The sequence below is a fragment of the Panulirus ornatus genome, chromosome 67 (genome assembly GCF_036320965.1).
Source record: "Panulirus ornatus isolate Po-2019 chromosome 67, ASM3632096v1, whole genome shotgun sequence".
Lineage (NCBI taxonomy): Eukaryota > Metazoa > Arthropoda > Malacostraca > Decapoda > Palinuridae > Panulirus > Panulirus ornatus.
This window is the reverse complement of record NC_092290.1, coordinates 265,446-282,971: the sequence shown is the minus strand read 5'-3', so window position 1 is coordinate 282,971 and position 17,526 is coordinate 265,446. Positions and strand designations below refer to the sequence as shown.

The 17,526-nt window shown below is 40.6% G+C and overlaps 1 protein-coding gene across 4 annotated transcripts in view; it reads right to left on the bottom strand.

Annotated features, from left to right (window-relative positions):
* The window catches only part of LOC139747054 (sorting nexin-14-like), a 163,144-nt gene that overhangs the window by 11,164 nt on the left and 134,454 nt on the right, over positions 1-17,526 (bottom strand). For 3 of the 4 annotated variants that reach the window (XM_071658832.1, XM_071658833.1, XM_071658831.1), the window contains exons 14-17: positions 5,210-5,451; positions 4,060-4,241; positions 3,697-3,861; positions 220-410 (exon numbers count right to left, since the gene is read on the bottom strand). In XM_071658832.1, coding sequence (XP_071514933.1) covers positions 220-410; positions 3,697-3,861; positions 4,060-4,241; positions 5,210-5,451 — 780 coding nt within the window. Of the gene's footprint in view, positions 1-219; positions 411-3,497; positions 3,574-3,696; positions 3,862-4,059; positions 4,242-5,209; positions 5,452-17,526 lie in introns of those variants that run through there. The other variant, XR_011712302.1, reaches the window with a different exon arrangement.

Below are 17,526 nucleotides of genomic sequence, written 5' to 3'. Positions count from 1 at the left end.
CATTCATCATTTCCATTTTCACTCCACTCAGCCTGCCCCAGGATATGGGTTTTCCCAATCCCTAGCACATCCATGATACAACTTTTAAACCTCTCCACAAGCTCCCTCTTTTTACTCTAACCAGTCGTCCTATTTACATTCAATGCCATCACCTTCAATCGCTAGTATTTTAACTACATAATTTTAGGATGTATTGCAGACCAATTCAAGAAATCTCACCTGCTTATTGAGAACTGGTTGTTGGAAAACACTGACAAGAGTGTTTGCTCCTTCAGTATAGAGATCTTCACAGAAGAGAGAATGTTGCAACCACGATGGTAAAATGGCCATCACTTCCTGTCTTAGTTCTTTCTCTCTATTCCGACATTCAGCTTCTGTACGTTCCACAGGAGGTTCTAAAAAAAGTGCATCTGGAAAAAGTATCAAAATATTTCACAATTCAAGTATATGATAACAAAGTACATAAATAGCAAAAAAAAAAAAATAGGTTTGAAGGATATTATTTTTTTTATTTATATTATTATACTTTGTCACTGTCTCCCGCGTTTGCGAGGTAGCGCAAGGAAACAGACGAAAGAAATGGCCCAACCCCCCCCCATACACATGTATATACATACGTCCACACACGCAAATATACATACCTACACAGCTTTCCATGGTTTACCCCAGACGCTTCACATGCCTTGATTCAATCCACTGACAGCACGTCAACCCCGGTATACCACATCGCTCCAATTCACTCTATTCCTTGCCCTCCTTTCACCCTCCTGCATGTTCAGGCCCCGATCACACAAAATCTTTTTCACTCCATCTTTCCACCTCCAATTTGGTCTCCCTCTTCTCGTCGTTCCCTCCACCTCCGACACATATCCTCTTGGTCAATCTTTCCTCACTCATTCTCTCCATGTGCCCAAACCACTTCAAAACACCCTCTTCTGCTCTCTCAACCACGCTCTTTTTATTTCCACACATCTCTCTTACCCTTACGTTACTCACTCGATCAAACCACCTCACACCACACATTGTCCTCAAACATCTCATTTCCAGCACATCCATCCTCTTGCACACAACTCTATCCATAGCCCATGCCTCGCAACCATACAACATTGTTGGAACCACTATTCCTTCAAACATACCCATTTTTGCTTTCCGAGATAATGTTCTTGACTTCCACACATTCTTCAAGGCCCCCAGAATTTTCGCCCCCTCCCCCACCCTATGATCCACTTCCGCTTCCAGATCCACTCCCAGATATCTAAAACACTTCACTTCCTCCAGTTTTTCTCCATTCAAACTCACCTCCCAGTTGACTTGACCCTCAACCCTACTGTACCTAATAACCTTGCTCTTATTCACATTTACTCTTAACTTTCTTCTTCCACACACTTTACCAAACTCAGTCACCAGCTTCTGCAGTTTCTCACATGAATCAGCCACCAGCGCTGTATCATCAGCGAACAACAACTGACTCACTTCCCAAGCTCTCTCATCCCCAACAGACTTCATACTTGCCCCTCTTTCCAAAACTCTTGCATTTACTTCCCTAACAACCCCATCCATAAACAAATTAAACAACCATGGAGACATCACACACCCCTGCCGCAAACCTACATTCACTTGAGAACCAATCACTTTCCTCTCTTCCTACACGTACACATGCCTTACATCCTCGATAAAAACTTTTCACTGCTTCTAACAACTTTCCTCCCACACCATATATTCTTAATACCTTCCACAGAGCATCTCTATCAACTCTATCATATGCCTTCTCCAGATCCATAAATGCTACATACAAATCCATTTGCTTTTCTAAGTATTTCTCACATACATTCTTCAAAGCAAACACCTGATCCACACATCCTCTACCACTTCTGAAACCACACTGCTCTTCCCCAAGGTTCCCAAGGTTTGAAGGATAAAAACTATTTATCAACCAAACTGTGGTCTATTTATGAGGATTCAAATGCAGTGACTATCATGTGATATGCAATGCCTGCAGATACCATACTTGTTCACTGGGAATCAATGACCATATAGTAACCAGCCCATGATGTCAAGGTGAGAATGTGAGGTAGCAGGAAGCAGCCAGTCACTCACATCATTCACTGACCTCTAGCATCTATGTCTAAAGCCTGTTAGTCAGTTTTTTTTCCGAGATACAGAAAGGAAATTAAATGAATGCTCATGGGTCTCCACCTATAATACAATACTGGTTTTTCATTTTTCAATATCTATATTGCTCTATCATGTAAAGAGCATCTAAGAGCAAATCCACATGAAAAAGGACTTGAAGAAAAACCAGAGAAAACAAAAGAAAAGCTCTCTGAAAATCTTGTTCCCAGTATGGAAGAGCTTGGATTTAATCAGCACAAATGAAACCACAAAAGTGAGATCAGTTAGATCCTGTTTAGTGAATGCCACTCTTGTCCATATCAAGTTCCTTAAAACTGTCATGGTTAATACCTCTTTTCATACATTATGGGCTCTGGCTGAGAAAGGAGTACCAAATTCATGATTCAATTATTACTTTTCTCTGGAGTCAATAAATGTGTTTTGATGATTGAAAACATTTGCTCTTTCATGTGGTGTCTTGCAACCATTAGATACTTGTCAAAAAATTCTCATTAAAATGATGAGAAAGCTCTCTTTTGCTCATTATTTTCAGTTGATTACTGAATCACCAAAGCCTATATTCATTCAATTGTTTGCTCTAACCAATTAGTGGCTGCCACTAAGGAGATGTCATTAACCCACTGGCTTTCAAATACCCAAAGCCTCATGGGTACAGAAAAGAAGGATTTTCAAAAAAGAAAGAGACAGCCAAGCAGGGCAAGAAAAACAGGAAAAACTGCTCACACGACCACCTAAAGAAGAAAAGGTTTACAACTTTCTCAACCATCATTTCTCTTCTGTGGTATGTCCATAAAGTACAAGTAACAGAAAGCCAAATGAATGCATACAGTATATAAAAGCTTAAAAAGTATGTTAGTAAATAAAGTTTAAGAGATGGAGCCCCATGAGTGCAGATCCCATTTCAATACCAAACAAATCTTTAATTTTATCTTCCTTATATCACCTTTGATAGTGAATACAATCTGTATAATTTCACTATGTAGTTTTCTGCTCCTCTACCTGAACTACATTACCTGGTCTCTGTCCCTAAATGCCAATAAATACCACTGACCTGCTCCTTAGCCCCAGAACCTTCCCATGATCTGTTTCATGAGCTTCTCTTATACTCTGTTCTAGTACCCAAGTAACTTCTAGTCTGTCCCTCAGCTCCCAAACTTTTTTTGTCTAGGCTTTTCCTGTGTCACTCAAATAGGTCTCTCTTGGTCCTGATCTCTGAAAATATCTGCTTTTACTGACATTTTTTCATTCCTCTTTTCTATTACTTTCTTACTTTCTTTAGTAACTTCAAGTTTTCTAACAAGGTCTTCCATTTTTTCTTGATACCCTTTATTTCTTCATCCAACAGGTGAATCCTTAATTCTCACCTCTGAATTACTAATAACAGCATTTTCACCCCTAAGGTGCTTCCACTGTTTCAAGCTGGCTCATGTATCAGTTCATCTGAAGAAAGGTAACAAAATAAAAAATTAAAAACAACAGCATAAGGCATGAGTGTGAATCAATTTTATACACCAAGTGAAGAATTTAGACTATTCCTGAAAAGTCTTTATTAGGAGAACAAACCTCGAATAAGATGAATGAGCTTGACAATCCGTGGTGGTGCAAGGGCTAAAGCCAATTTGCGCCTTAAATACCAGCTGACTCCTGCATCAAAGGTGTTTCCAGCCAATACTCGGATGCACATAAACCAACGTAGAGCACTGACTGATAAACCATACACGCGTACCACTAGGTAAATATGAAACAGGATCATATCAAAATTAAATGATTTATAGAAACTTTTGCAATGCAAAATGTGAAGCACTGTACATCAATGAGTTTATACTTTAAGCATCATCAATAATTACTTAACTTATGATTATTACAGATGTATGAATTAGTGATACTAGGAACCAAAAAATCACATTTCAACATAGTTTTGCTCACTCAAGTAAAGAACCGTATCAAAAACCCCAATAACATTCATAGTGGCTGGGGGTGGTGGAGGAGGTTCATGTAGAGGTGTTGTCAAACTCTGGGAATTATCCCCAAACAAGGAGTTTAGGAGGGTACAAGCTGTCTGTGAGGCTTCTGACTGCTCTCCACATGATACATCATCCCACTCTAACCTGAGAGGAGAGAAGTACAAGTTTTAAAAATCAAAAACTTCTCTGGGGCAGCATCCTGTGAGCATGAAAGACATACTAAGATATTTCCAGAACCTTTCAACCTTATGTATTTCCTGTCAGGAAGCACTGGACTTCCTTACTAAACCATAGTTGTGGTAACATGATAATTTCAAGCCTACCTTGGCTAATCAGAGACCACCACAGAAATGACTCCATGATCCACAGTTCCAGTCATTAACAGATCATGGCATTCACAAAACAAGCATTAATCCTGAAGCAGTTACAGTTGGCAGAGAGAAATTTTTTAAATGAAGAAGACAAGTCAGTATCTACAAGTACTTACAAGGAGATTCTGGTATAATGGCAGGGCTAGAATGTATATAATTAAATAGATAAATAAATGAATATATAATGGTATACTGGATGTGGGCAGCCACTTGGCTGAAAATATACAGCTGAGGTATTGCAGAAATTACAGAACTAGGAGGCCATGATAGTTACTAGTAACTAGCCTCCTAGTAACTAATCATACAAGAGCTTATGATTAGGGTGAGCTGCATATTTCTACTCTTTGGATAAGTAAGTGGGTGAGGTATAATTAGACAGCCAGGGTGGCAGGGATGTTTACAGAGTCAATGTTTTGTTGTATTTATTATGAGCAGGATTTAACACAAAGTGATGAATAGTAACAGTAATACAGTAGTTGACATGCCACATAGCCTAATTAACATGAAACTGAGCTGCTTACTTCCACAGGTAGGCACTTGTTTATGCGTTGTTAAGAAGTTCACATTGGCAGGTATAAGACTGTTCTTATATCTGTCTGTATGAGCTCTGTGATGGGAACAAGTTGATTGTGGTGACGAATGGCAGTCCATGATAGAGGGGAAACAGGAAAGGAGGTCTCAGTGACGGTGTGTGTGTATGTGTGATTGCAAACGATCACATGTTCTTTAAAATTATCAAACCTCGATTTATTTTTGTTGTTGGCAGTGATTGTTGAGGACAGAAAAACATTGATGAAGGCATCGAGATGCTGTCCTCGCTCTTTCATGAGCTTGCGGGGTACATCACGTATCAAGCGGCCAATAGAAACATCAGGCAAGTAAGTGTTTGTAAACTCATCCTTGGTCTTCAGAAACAAGAACAATAACTGGGAACCCTTCAGTGCTGGCTTTTGTAAAAGTTTCTGCAAGAACTCCTCAAAGATCTGAAAAAAAAAATTACAAATCTGAAATACAATTACATCCTTACCTTTAATAAAAATTTTAAAGCATGCTAGCTACCTAATGTATACAGTGGATAATGCAGTTAATGTACACTACTTCCATGATACAGCTCTAAAATTCTGGATGGCTCCTTAGACTCTCATATCAGTATGAAGCTGGCTTTTCAGTGGTTGCGACCAAGAAAGGAAAAGTTAGCATGATTCAAAGAGAATTATTTCTGTACAAATACTGAGATGGAGTGTGTGCTGATGAGCCAAAGAGACTTATTTCTATATACTGATATGGTGTGTGTGCTGAGGAGTCAAAGAGACTTAATAACGTACACTGTGATAGTGTGTGCATTTGTGAGTGAGTTAGCTTTGTACCTTACTTGCAAATTAGCTAAAGCTGGACATACATAGCCTGAAGTTATGTATGTAAGTCCATTTAATACTGAACATCAGCAGTCATTGGATCAAAACATTCAACACAATGAATAAAATGATAGAGCAAGTTGTATTTTTCATATATCTTTTCATCAATTTTCTTCATTATGATTTTACTGGATGTATGAATCAATAACAACATACCTATCTATCTATCTACATACATTTTTGTTTCATACATATTTGTCATTTCCTGCATTAGGGAGGAAGCATCAAGAACAGATGAATTAGCCTTAGAGGGAACAATCCTCACGTGGCCCCCTTCTCTGTCCTTTTGGAAAAGTGAAAACAGGAGGGGTGGATTTCCAGCCCCCGCTCCGACCCCTTTTATAAAGCAAAATAATAATAAAAAAAAAAAATATATATATATGTATATATATAAGAGCAGTGTGGTTTCAGAAGTGGTAGAGGATGTGTGGATCAGGTGTTTGCTTTGAAGAATGTATGTGAGAAATATTTAGAAAAGCAAATGGATTTGTATGTAGCATTTATGGATCTGGAGAAGGCATATGATAGAGTTGATAGAGATGCTCTGTGGAAGGTATTAAGAATATATGGTGTGGGAGGCAAGTTGTTAGAAGCAGTGAAAAGTTTTTATCGAGGATGTAAGGCATGTGTACGTGTAGGAAGAGAGGAAAGTGATTGGTTCTCAGTGAATGTAGGTTTGCGGCAGGGGTGTGTGATGTCTCCATGGTTGTTTAATTTGTTTATGGATGGGGTTGTTAGGGAGGTGAATGCAAGAGTTTTGGAAAGAGGGGCAAGTATGAAGTCTGTTGGGGATGAGAGAGCTTGGGAAGTGAGTCAGTTGTTGTTCGCTGATGATACAGTGCTGGTGGCTGATTCATGTGAGAAACTGCAGAAGCTGGTGACTGAGTTTGGTAAAGTGTGTGAAAGAAGAAAGTTAAGAGTGAATGTGAATAAGAGCAAGGTTATTAGGTACAGTAGGGTTGAGGGTCAAGTCAATTGGGAGGTAAGTTTGAATGGAGAAAAACTGGAGGAAGTAAATTGTTTTAGATATCTGGGAGTGGATCTGGCAGCGGATGGAACCATGGAAGCGGAAGTGGATCATAGGGTGGGGGAGGGGGCAAAAGTTCTGGGAGCCTTGAAGAATGTGTGGAAGTCGAGAACATTATCTCGGAAAGCAAAAATGGGTATGTTTGAAGGAATAGTGGTTCCAACAATGTTGTATGGTTGCGAGGTGTGGGCTATGGATAGAGTTGTGCGCAGGAGGATGGATGTGCTGGAAATGAGATGTTTGAGGACAGTGTGTGGTGTGAGGTGGTTTGATCGAGTAAGTAACGTAAGGGTAAGAGAGATGTGTGGAAATAAAAAGAGCGTGGTTGAGAGAGCAGAAGAGGGTGTTTTGAAATGGTTTGGGCACATGGAGAGAATGAGTGAGGAAAGATTGACCAAGAGGATATATGTGTCGGAGGTGGAGGGAACGAGGAGAAGTGGGAGACCAAATTGGAGGTGGAAAGATGGAGTGAAAGGATTTTGTGTGATCGGGGCCTGAACATGCAGGAGGGTGAAAGGAGGGCAAGGAATAGAGTGAATTGGATCGATGTGGTATACCGGGGTTGATGTGCTGTCAGTGGATTGAATCAGGGCATGTGAAGCGTCTGGGGTAAACCATGGAAAGCTGTGTAGGTATGTATATTTTTTTTTTTTTTTCATACGATTCGCCATTTCCCGCATTTGCAAGGTAGCGTTAAGAACAGAGGACTGGGCCTTAGAGGGAAAATCCTCACCTGGCCCCCTTCTCTGTTCCTTATTTTGGAAAATTAAAAAAAAAACGAGAGGGGAGGATTTCCAGCCACCCGCTCCCTCCCCTTTTAGTCGCCTTCTATGACACGCAGGGAATACGTGGGAAGTATTCTTTCTCCCCTATCCCCAGGGATAGTGTATGTATATATATATATATATATATATATATATATATATATATATATATATATATATATATATATATATATATATATATATATTTTTTTTTTTTGCTTTGTCGCTGTCTCCCGCGTTTGCGAGGTAGCGCAAGGAAACAGACGAAAGAAATGGCCCAACCCACCCCCATACACATGTATATACATACGTCCACACACGCAAATATACATACCTACACAGCTTTCCCTGGTTTACCCCAGACGCTTCACATGCCTTGATTCAATCCACTGACAGCACGTCAACCCCGGTATGCCACATCGCTCTAATTCACTCTATTCCTTGCCCTCCTTTCACCCTCCTGCATGTTCAGGCCCCGATCACACAAAATCTTTTTCACTCCATCTTTCCACCTCCAATTTGGTCTCCCTCTTCTCCTCGTTCCCTCCACCTCCGACACATATATCCTCTTGGTCAATCTTTCCTCACTCATTCTCTCCATGGGCCCAAACCATTTCAAAACACCCTCTTCTGCTCTCTCAACCACGCTCTTTTTATTTCCACACATCTCTCTTACCCTTATGTTACTTACTCGATCAAACCACCTCAAACCACACATTGTCCTCAAACATCTCATTTCCAGCACATCCATCCTCCTGCGCACAACTCTATCCATAGCCCACGCCTCGCAACCATACAACATTGTTGGAACCACTATTCCTTCAAACATACCCATTTTTGCTTTCCGAGATAATGTTCTCGACTTCCACACATTCTTCAAGGCTCCCAGAATTTTCGCCCCCTCCCCCACCCTATGATCCACTTCCGCTTCCATGATTCCATCCGCTGCCAGATCCACTCCCAGATATCTAAAACACTTCACTTCCTCCAGTTTTTCTCCATTCAAACTCACCTCCCAATTGACTTGACCCTCAACCCTACTGTACCTAATAACCTTGCTCTTATTCACATTTACTCTTAACTTTCTTCTTTCACACACTTTATCAAACTCAGTCACCAGCTTCTGCAGTTTCTCACATGAATCAGCCACCAGCGCTGTATCATCAGCGAACAGCAACTGACTCACTTCCCAAGCTCTCTCATCCCCAACAGACTTCATACTTGCCCCTCTTTCCAAAACTTTTGCATTCACCTCCCTAACAACCCCATCCATAAACAAATTAAACAACCATGGAGACATCACACACCCCTGCCGCAAACCTACATTCACTGAGAACCAATCACTTTCCTCTCTTCCTACACATACAAATGCCTTACATCCTCGATAAAAACTTTTCACTGCTTCTAACAACTTGCCTCCCACACCATATATTCTTAATACCTTCCACAGAGCATCTATATCAATTCTAACATATGCCTTCTCGAGATCCATAAATGCTACATACAAATCCATTTGCTTTTCTAAGTATTTCTCACATACATTCTTCAAAGCAAACACCTGATCCACACATCCTCTACCACTTCTGAAACCACACTACTCTTCCCCAATCTCATGCTCTGTACATGCCTTCACCCTCTCAATCAATACCCTCCCATATAATTTACCAGGAATACTCAACAAACTTATACCTCTGTAATTTGAGCACTCACTTCTATCCCCTTTGCCTTTGTACAATGGCACTATGCAAGCATTCCGCCAATCCTCAGGCACCTCACCATGAGACATACATACACTGAATAACCTTACCAACCAGTCAACAATACAGTCACCCCCTTTTTTAATAAATTCCACAGCAATACCATCCAAACCCGCTGCCTTGCCGGCTTTCATCTTCCGCAAAGCTTTTACTACCTCTTCTCTGTTTACCAAATCATTTTCCCTAACCCTCTCACTTTGCACACCACCTCGACCAAAACACCCTACATCTGCCACTCTATCATCAAACACATTCAAGAAACCTTCAAAATACTCACTCCATCTCCTTCTCACATCACCACTACTTGTTATCACCTCCCCATTAGCCCCTTCCACTGATGTTCCCATTTGTTCCCTTGTCTTGCGCACTTTATTTACCTCCTTCCAAAACATCTTTTTTTTTTTTTTTTTTTTTTTTTTTGCTGTCTCCCACGTTTGCGAGGTAGCGCAAGGAAACAGACGAAAGAAATGGCCCAACCCACCCCCATACACATGTATATACATACGTCCACACACGCAAATATACATACCTACACAGCTTTCCATGGTTTACCCCAGACACTTCACATGCCCCGATTCAATCCACTGACAGCACGTCAACCCCGGTATACCACATCGCTCCAATTCACTCTATTCCCTGCCCTCCTTTCACCCTCCTGCATGTTCAGGCCCCGATCACACAAAATCTTTTTCACTCCATCTTTCCACCTCCAATTTGGTCTCCCTCTTCTCGTCGTTACCTCCACCTCCGACACATATATCCTCTTGGTCAATCTTTCCTCACTCATTCTCTCCATGTGCCCAAACCATTTCAAAACACCCTCTTCTGCTCTCTCAACCACGCTCTTTTTATTTCCACACATCTCTCTTACCCTTACGTTACTTACTCGATCAAACCACCTCACACCACACACTGTCCTCAAACATCTCATTTCCAGCACATCCATCCTCCTGCGCACAACTCTATCCATAGCCCACGCCTCGCAACCATACAACATTGTTGGAACCACTATTCCTTCAAACATACCCATTTTTGCTTTCCGAGATAATGTTCTCGACTTCCACACATTCTTCAAGGCTCCCAGAATTTTCGCCCCCTCCCCCACCCTATGATCCACTTCTGCTTTCATGGTTCCATCCGCTGCCAGATCCACTCCCAGATATCTAAAACACTTCACATCCTCCAGTTTTTCTCCATTCAAACTCACCTCCCAATTGACTTGACCCTCAACCCTACTGTACCTAATAACCTTGCTCTTATTCACATTTACTCTTAACTTTCTTCTTTCACACACTTTACCAAACTCAGTCACCAGCTTCTGCAGTTTCTCACATGAATCAGCCACCAGCGCTGTATCATCAGCGAACAACAACTGACTCACTTCCCAAGCTCTCTCATCCCCAACAGACTTCATACTTGCCCCTTTTTTCCAAAACTCTTGCATTCACCTCCCTAACAACCCCATCCATAAACAAATTAAACAACCATGGAGACATCACACACCCCTGCCGCAAACCTACATTCACTGAGAACCAATCACTTTCCTCTCTTCCTACACGTACACATGCCTTACATCCTCGATAAAAACTTTTCACTGCTTCTAACAACTTGCCTCCCACACCATATATTCTTAATACCTTCCACAGAGCATCTCTATCAACTCTATCATATGCCTTCTCCAGATCCATAAATGCTACATACAAATCCATTTGCTTTTCTAAGTATTTCTCACATACATTCTTCAAAGCAAACACCTGATCCACACATCCTCTACCACTTCTGAAACCACACTGCTCCTCCCCAATCTGATGCTCTGTACATGCCTTCACCCTCTCAATCAATACCCTCCCATATAATTTACCAGGAATACTCAACAAACTTATACCTCTGTAATTTGAGCACTCACTCTTATCCCCTTTGCCTTTGTACAATGGCACTATGCACGCATTCCGCCAATCCTCAGGCACCTCACCGTGAGTCATACATACATTAAATAACCTTACCAACCAGTCAACAATACAGTCACCCCCTTTTTTAATAAATTCCACTGCAATACCATCCAAACCTGCTGCCTTGCCGGCTTTCATCTTCCGCAAAGCGTTTACTACCTCTTCTCTGTTTACCAAATCATTTTCCCTAACCCTCTCACTTTGCACACCACCTCGACCAAAACACCCTATATCTGCCACTCTATCATCAAACACATTCAACAAACCTTCAAAACACCCACTCCATCTCCTTCTCCTTCGTTTTATTCTCCCTAAAATTTAATGATACTCGCTCACGCCAACTCTCATTTACCCTCTTTTTCACCTCTTGCACCTTTCTCTTGACCTCCTGCCTCTTTCTCTTATACATATCCCACTCATTTGCAGTATTTCCCTGCAATAATCGTCCAAATGCCTCTCTCTTCTCTTTCACTAATAATCTTACTTCTTCATCCCACCACTCACTACCCTTTCTAATCTGCCCACCTCCCATGCTTCTCATGCTACAAGCATCTTTTGCGCAAGCCATCACTGCTCCCCTAAATACATCCCATTCCTCCCCCACTCCCCTTACATCCTTAGTTCTCACCTTTTTCCATTCTGTAATCAGTCTCTCCTGGTACTTCCTCACACAAGTCTCCTTCCCAAGCTCACTTACTCTCACCACTCTTTTCACCCCAACATTCTCTCTTCTTTTCTGAAAACCTCTACAAATCTTCACCTTTGCCTCCACAAAATAATGATCAGACATCCCTCCAGCTGCACCACTCAGCACATTAACATCCAAAAGTCTCTCTTTTGCATGCCTATCAATTAACATGTAATCCAATAATGCTCTCTGGCCATATCTCCAATCACCATTCCCAATCCTTTTTTCAGCACATAAATCTACAAGCTCTTCACCATTTCCATTTACAACACTGAATACACCAAATATTCCCTCAACTGCCACATTACTCACCTTTGCATTCAAATCACCCATCACTATAACCCAGTCTCGTGCATCAAAACTACTAACACACTCACTCAGCTGCTCCCAAAACACTTGCCTCTCATGATCTTTCTTCTCATGCCCAGGTGCATATGCACCAATAATCACCCATCTCTCTCCATCCACTTTCAGTTTTACCCATATCAATCTAGAGTTTACTTTCTTACACTCTATCACATACTCCCACCACTCCTGAAACCAGGAGTAGTGCTACTCCTTCCCTTGCTCTCCTCCTCTCACTAACCCCTGACTTTACTACCTAGACATTCCCAAACCACTCTTCCCCTTTACACTTGAATTTCGTTTCACTCAATGCCAAAACATCCAGGTTCCTTTCCTCAAACATACTGCCTATGTCTCCTTTTTTCTCATCTTGGTTACATCCACACACATTTAGACACCCCAACCTGAGCCTTCGAGGAGGATGAGCACTCCCTGCGTGACTCCTTCTTCTGTTTCCCTTTTTAGAGAGTTTATATATATATATATATATATATATATATATATATATATATATATATATATATATATATATATATATTTCTTTTCTTTTCTTTCATACTATTCGCCATTTCCCACATTAGCGAGGTAGCGTTAAGAACAGAGGACTGGGCCTCTGAGGGAATATCCTCACCTGGCCCCCTTTTCTGTTCCTTCTCTTGGAAAGTAAAAAAAAAAAAAAAAAACAAGAGGGGAGGATTTCCAGCCCCCCGCTGCCTCCCCTTTTAGTCGCCTTCTACGACACGCAGGGAATAAGTGGGAAGTATTCTTTCTCCCCTATCCCCAGATATATATATATATATATATATAAATATATATATATATATATTTTTTTTTTTTTTTTTCATACTATCCGCCATTTCCCGCGATAGCGAGGTAGCGTTAAGAACAGAGGACTGGGCCTTTGAGGGAATATCCTCACCTGGCCCTCTTCTCTGTTCATTCTTTTGGAAAAAAAAAAAAAAAAAAAAAAAAAAAAAAAAAAAAAAAAACGAGAGGGGAGGATTTCCAGCCCCCCGCTCCCTTCCCCTTTTAGTCGCCTTCTACGACACGCAGGAATACGTGGGAAGTATTCTTACTCCCCTATCCCCAGGATAATATATATATATATATATATATATATATATATATATATATATATATATATATATATATATATATATATTGTCCTCAAACATTTCATTTCCAAAACATCCAACCTCCTCCATACAACCCTATCTAAAGCCCATGCCTCGCAACCATATAACATTGTTGTTACTAGTATTCCTTCAGACATACGCATTTTTGCTTCGAGATAACGTTCTCTCCTTCCACACATTCTTCACTGCTTCCAGAACCTTTGCCCCCTCCCCCACCCTGAGACTCTTTTCCACTTCTATGGTTCTATTCACTGCTAAGTCCAGTTCCAGATATCTAAAACACTTCACTTCCTCCAATTTTTCTCCATTCAAACTTTCATCCCAATTAATTTGTCCTTCAACCCTACTGAACATAATAACCTTGCTCTTATTCACATTTAATAACAACTTTCTGCTTTCACACTTTTCCAAAGTCAGTCACCAACTTCTGCAGTTTCTCACTTGAATCAGCCACCAGAGCTGTATCATTAGCAAACAACAAATGACTCACTTCCCAGGCCCTCTCATCCCCAACAGCCTGCATACTCACCCCTCTCTCCAAAACTCTTGCATGTACCTCCCTAGTCACCCCATCCATAAACTAATTCAACAACCACAGAGACATCACACACCCTTGCAGCAGAATGACATTCACTGGGAACCAATCACTCTCTTCCTACTCATACAAATGCCTTACATCCTTGATAAAAACTTTTCACTGAGGTAAAGAGAGAAAGAACTTTACCTCCATATTCCCTGCTTCTCATAGAAGGTGACTAAACTGGGCTAGAGCATGGGAGCAGAAAACCTTACCCTTCTTGTATTTCAATTTCCAAGAAAGGAAACAGAGGGAGCCCTGCAGGGAGTGCCCAACCTCCTCAATAGGTCAGACTGGGGTGTATGAATAAGTGTGGATGTAACCAAGATGAAAAGAGAGGAGTGATAGGTAGGATGTTTGAGGAAAGAAACCTGGATGTTCTGGTTCTGAGTGAAACAAAGCTCTAGAATATAGGGAAGAATGGTTTGGAGGTGTCTCAGGAGTAAAGTCAGAGGTTGGTGAGAGAACATGAGCTAAGGAAGGAGTAGCAGTAGTTCTGAAGCAGAAGTGGGGGTACGAGACAGAGTCTACGTAAGAAAATTCTAGATTGATGTTGGTAAAACTGAAAGTGGATGGTGAGAAATGGGTCATTATTGGTGCTTATGCACCTGGTCATGAGAAGAAAGATCATGGGAGGCAAATGTTTTCGGATCAGCTGAGTGAGTGTGTCAGCAGTTTAAGTATGAGACAGGGTATTAGTGACGAGTGATTTAAATGTGAAGGTAATGTGGCAGTTAAGGATATAATTAGAGTGCAAGGTATTAAGCATTATGAATGGAAATGGTGAAAAGCTTGTGGATTTGTGACCTGAAAAGAGTCTGGTGATTGGGAATACCTGGTTTAAAAGAAGGGATATACAGAAGTCTATGTATGTGAGTGGGAGAGATGGTCAATGGTCAGTGATAGACAGTGACAGATTACATATTAAATGATGAATGTGTGTAAAAGAGAAACTTCTGGATATAAATGTGCTGAGAGGGGCAGCTGGTGGGATGTCTGATAACTATCTCGTGTAGGCAAGGGTGAAGATTTGCAGAGGTTTTCAAAAAAGAGCAAACAATGTTAGGAAGAAGAGAGTGGTGTGAGCTTGGAAAGGAGACTTATGTGAGCTTAGAAAGGAGACTTGTGTGAATAAATGAAGTGAGGAGAGTTTGTGAGGGATGTGAGGTATTTAGGGAAGTAGAGATGGCATGTGGCATGTGAAAGATGGGAGAAGGGTGGATTACAAAGGGTACTAAGTGAGTGGTGGGGTGAAGAAGTAAAAATACTAGTGAAAGAGAAAAGACAGGGTTTTGGGTATTACTCAAGGTAAGAAGTGCAAATGATTTGAAGATATATCACGAGAAAGTGGCAGGAGGTCAAAAGGAAGGTACAGGGGATGCAAAAGAGGATATAAGAGAGTTAGGGTGAGAAAGGAGTTAGGGTGAGAGAGTATCATTAAACTTTAGGGAGAATGAAAAGATGTTCTGGAAGGAGGTAAATAATATACAAAAGACAAGAGAACAATTGGGACATCAGTGAAGAAGGAAAAAAGCAAAGTGACAATGGGCAGTGATGAAGTGAGGAAGAGATGGAGTGAGTATTTCGAAGGAATGTTAAATGTATTTGATGATAGAGTGGCAGATGTGAGGTGTTTTAGTCAGAGTGGTATGCGAAATGGGAGAGTCAGGGAGAGTGGTTTGGTGAAGAGAGAGGAGATGATGAAAGCCTTGTGTAAGATGAAATGTGGCATGGCAGCTTGAGTGGTTGGTACTGCTGTTAAATTCATTACAAAAGGAGATGACCATGTTGATTGGTTGGTAAGGATATTAAGTGTATGTATGGAACATGGTGAGGTGCCTGAGGATTGGAAGAATACATGTATAGTGCCACTGTCTAAAGGCCAGTGGGATAAATGTGAGTGTTCAAACTACAGAGGCATAAGTTTGTTCAAGTGTATCTGGCAATTTGTATGGGAGAGCACTGACTGAGAGGGTGAGGGCATGTACAGAGCATCAGACTGGGAAGGAGCAGTGTGGTTTCAGAAGTGGTAAAGTATGTGTGTATCAGGTGTTTGCTTTAAAGAACGTGTGAGAAATACTTAGAAAAACAGATGGATTTGTACGTGGCATTTGCGTATCTGGTGAGGCATATGATTGGTTGATACGAGATGCTTTGTGGAAGGATTTAAGAATATATGATGAGAGAGGGAAACTGCTGAAGTAGAGAAGTTTTCATTAAGGGTGTGAGGCATGTGTTGTTTAATTTGTTTTTGGAAGGGATGGTGAGAAAAGTAAATGGAAGAATCTTGGAGAGAAGGGGATGAGAGAGCCTGGGAAGTGTCAGTTGTTGTTTGCCAATGATACAGCACTAGTGGCTGATTTGAGTGAAAAACTGAAGAAGTTGGTGAATGAGTCAGGATGTGTATGAAAAATATAGGGGAATGTAGGAACAATAAATGGAAGTCTTACATGGCAACAACAATCATTTAGTGTACCTGCCTGGTTAGTTACATGAAACTGAGAATTCTGCACGTATTCTTAACATAATGGGGAAAATGTAAGTGCACACAAAACTGGAATATCTAATTACAAATGTGTGAAATATTGCAACACAAGAGTAAAGTAAATACTTCTAGTAAAACTTTTTGTCATCTATACAGAATACGGTTCAGTTTTTGTGACTGTAATATATCAGCTGATTTTGAGACTACATTTAGCTTTTGTGTACATTAAGCTAATTTTATTTTGTGATTCACGAAGGCACTGGAAATAAAATTTCTAGGCCCAATTTACAAGACTATCATTATCATTATTTGTCTTCAAAAATTTGCTTGAATGTGTGTGCGTTTGCAGTAGAGATAACAGGAAGTATGCCTAATTGCACATGGCCTTTGAGAATCTCCTAAGCTCTCATTTTCTCAAACTTGGAATCCCACTCTCTTCTTTCAGAACATCATTGAGGATTTTGCAGTGCTAGATCTACCTGTAATCTCTCCTTTATGTAGATTAAACAGATCACCAATTGATTTCTCACCCTCTGAGCTGAATACCAGTTTGTATTGTTCAATGAACATCCTACCTATTCTCTTGGGGTCATTCTCAAACTATTCTCTTACCTTAAGGGGTCCTATCTCTGATGTGAAGGGTGGCTTTGGGTTTCTTTCAGTGGTCTGTATAACTCTTCATTCATTTTCCATTCTCTTCAATGGGATTTCAGAAATTCTATACCTGCATTCTTCATTTTTTCATCAAGCTCTTTTCATCTTGCCTCTTTCATTACCACCCCTTCCTTTTATTCCATGCTCTTTTCATTCAATATTTTCTATCCCTTGGATTCTTCCATTTTGCAGCTTTTATTTTGGCAGTAACTCATTAATTACTCATCCTAGTATCTAAAAGTATATTTTTGTATTTGTTTC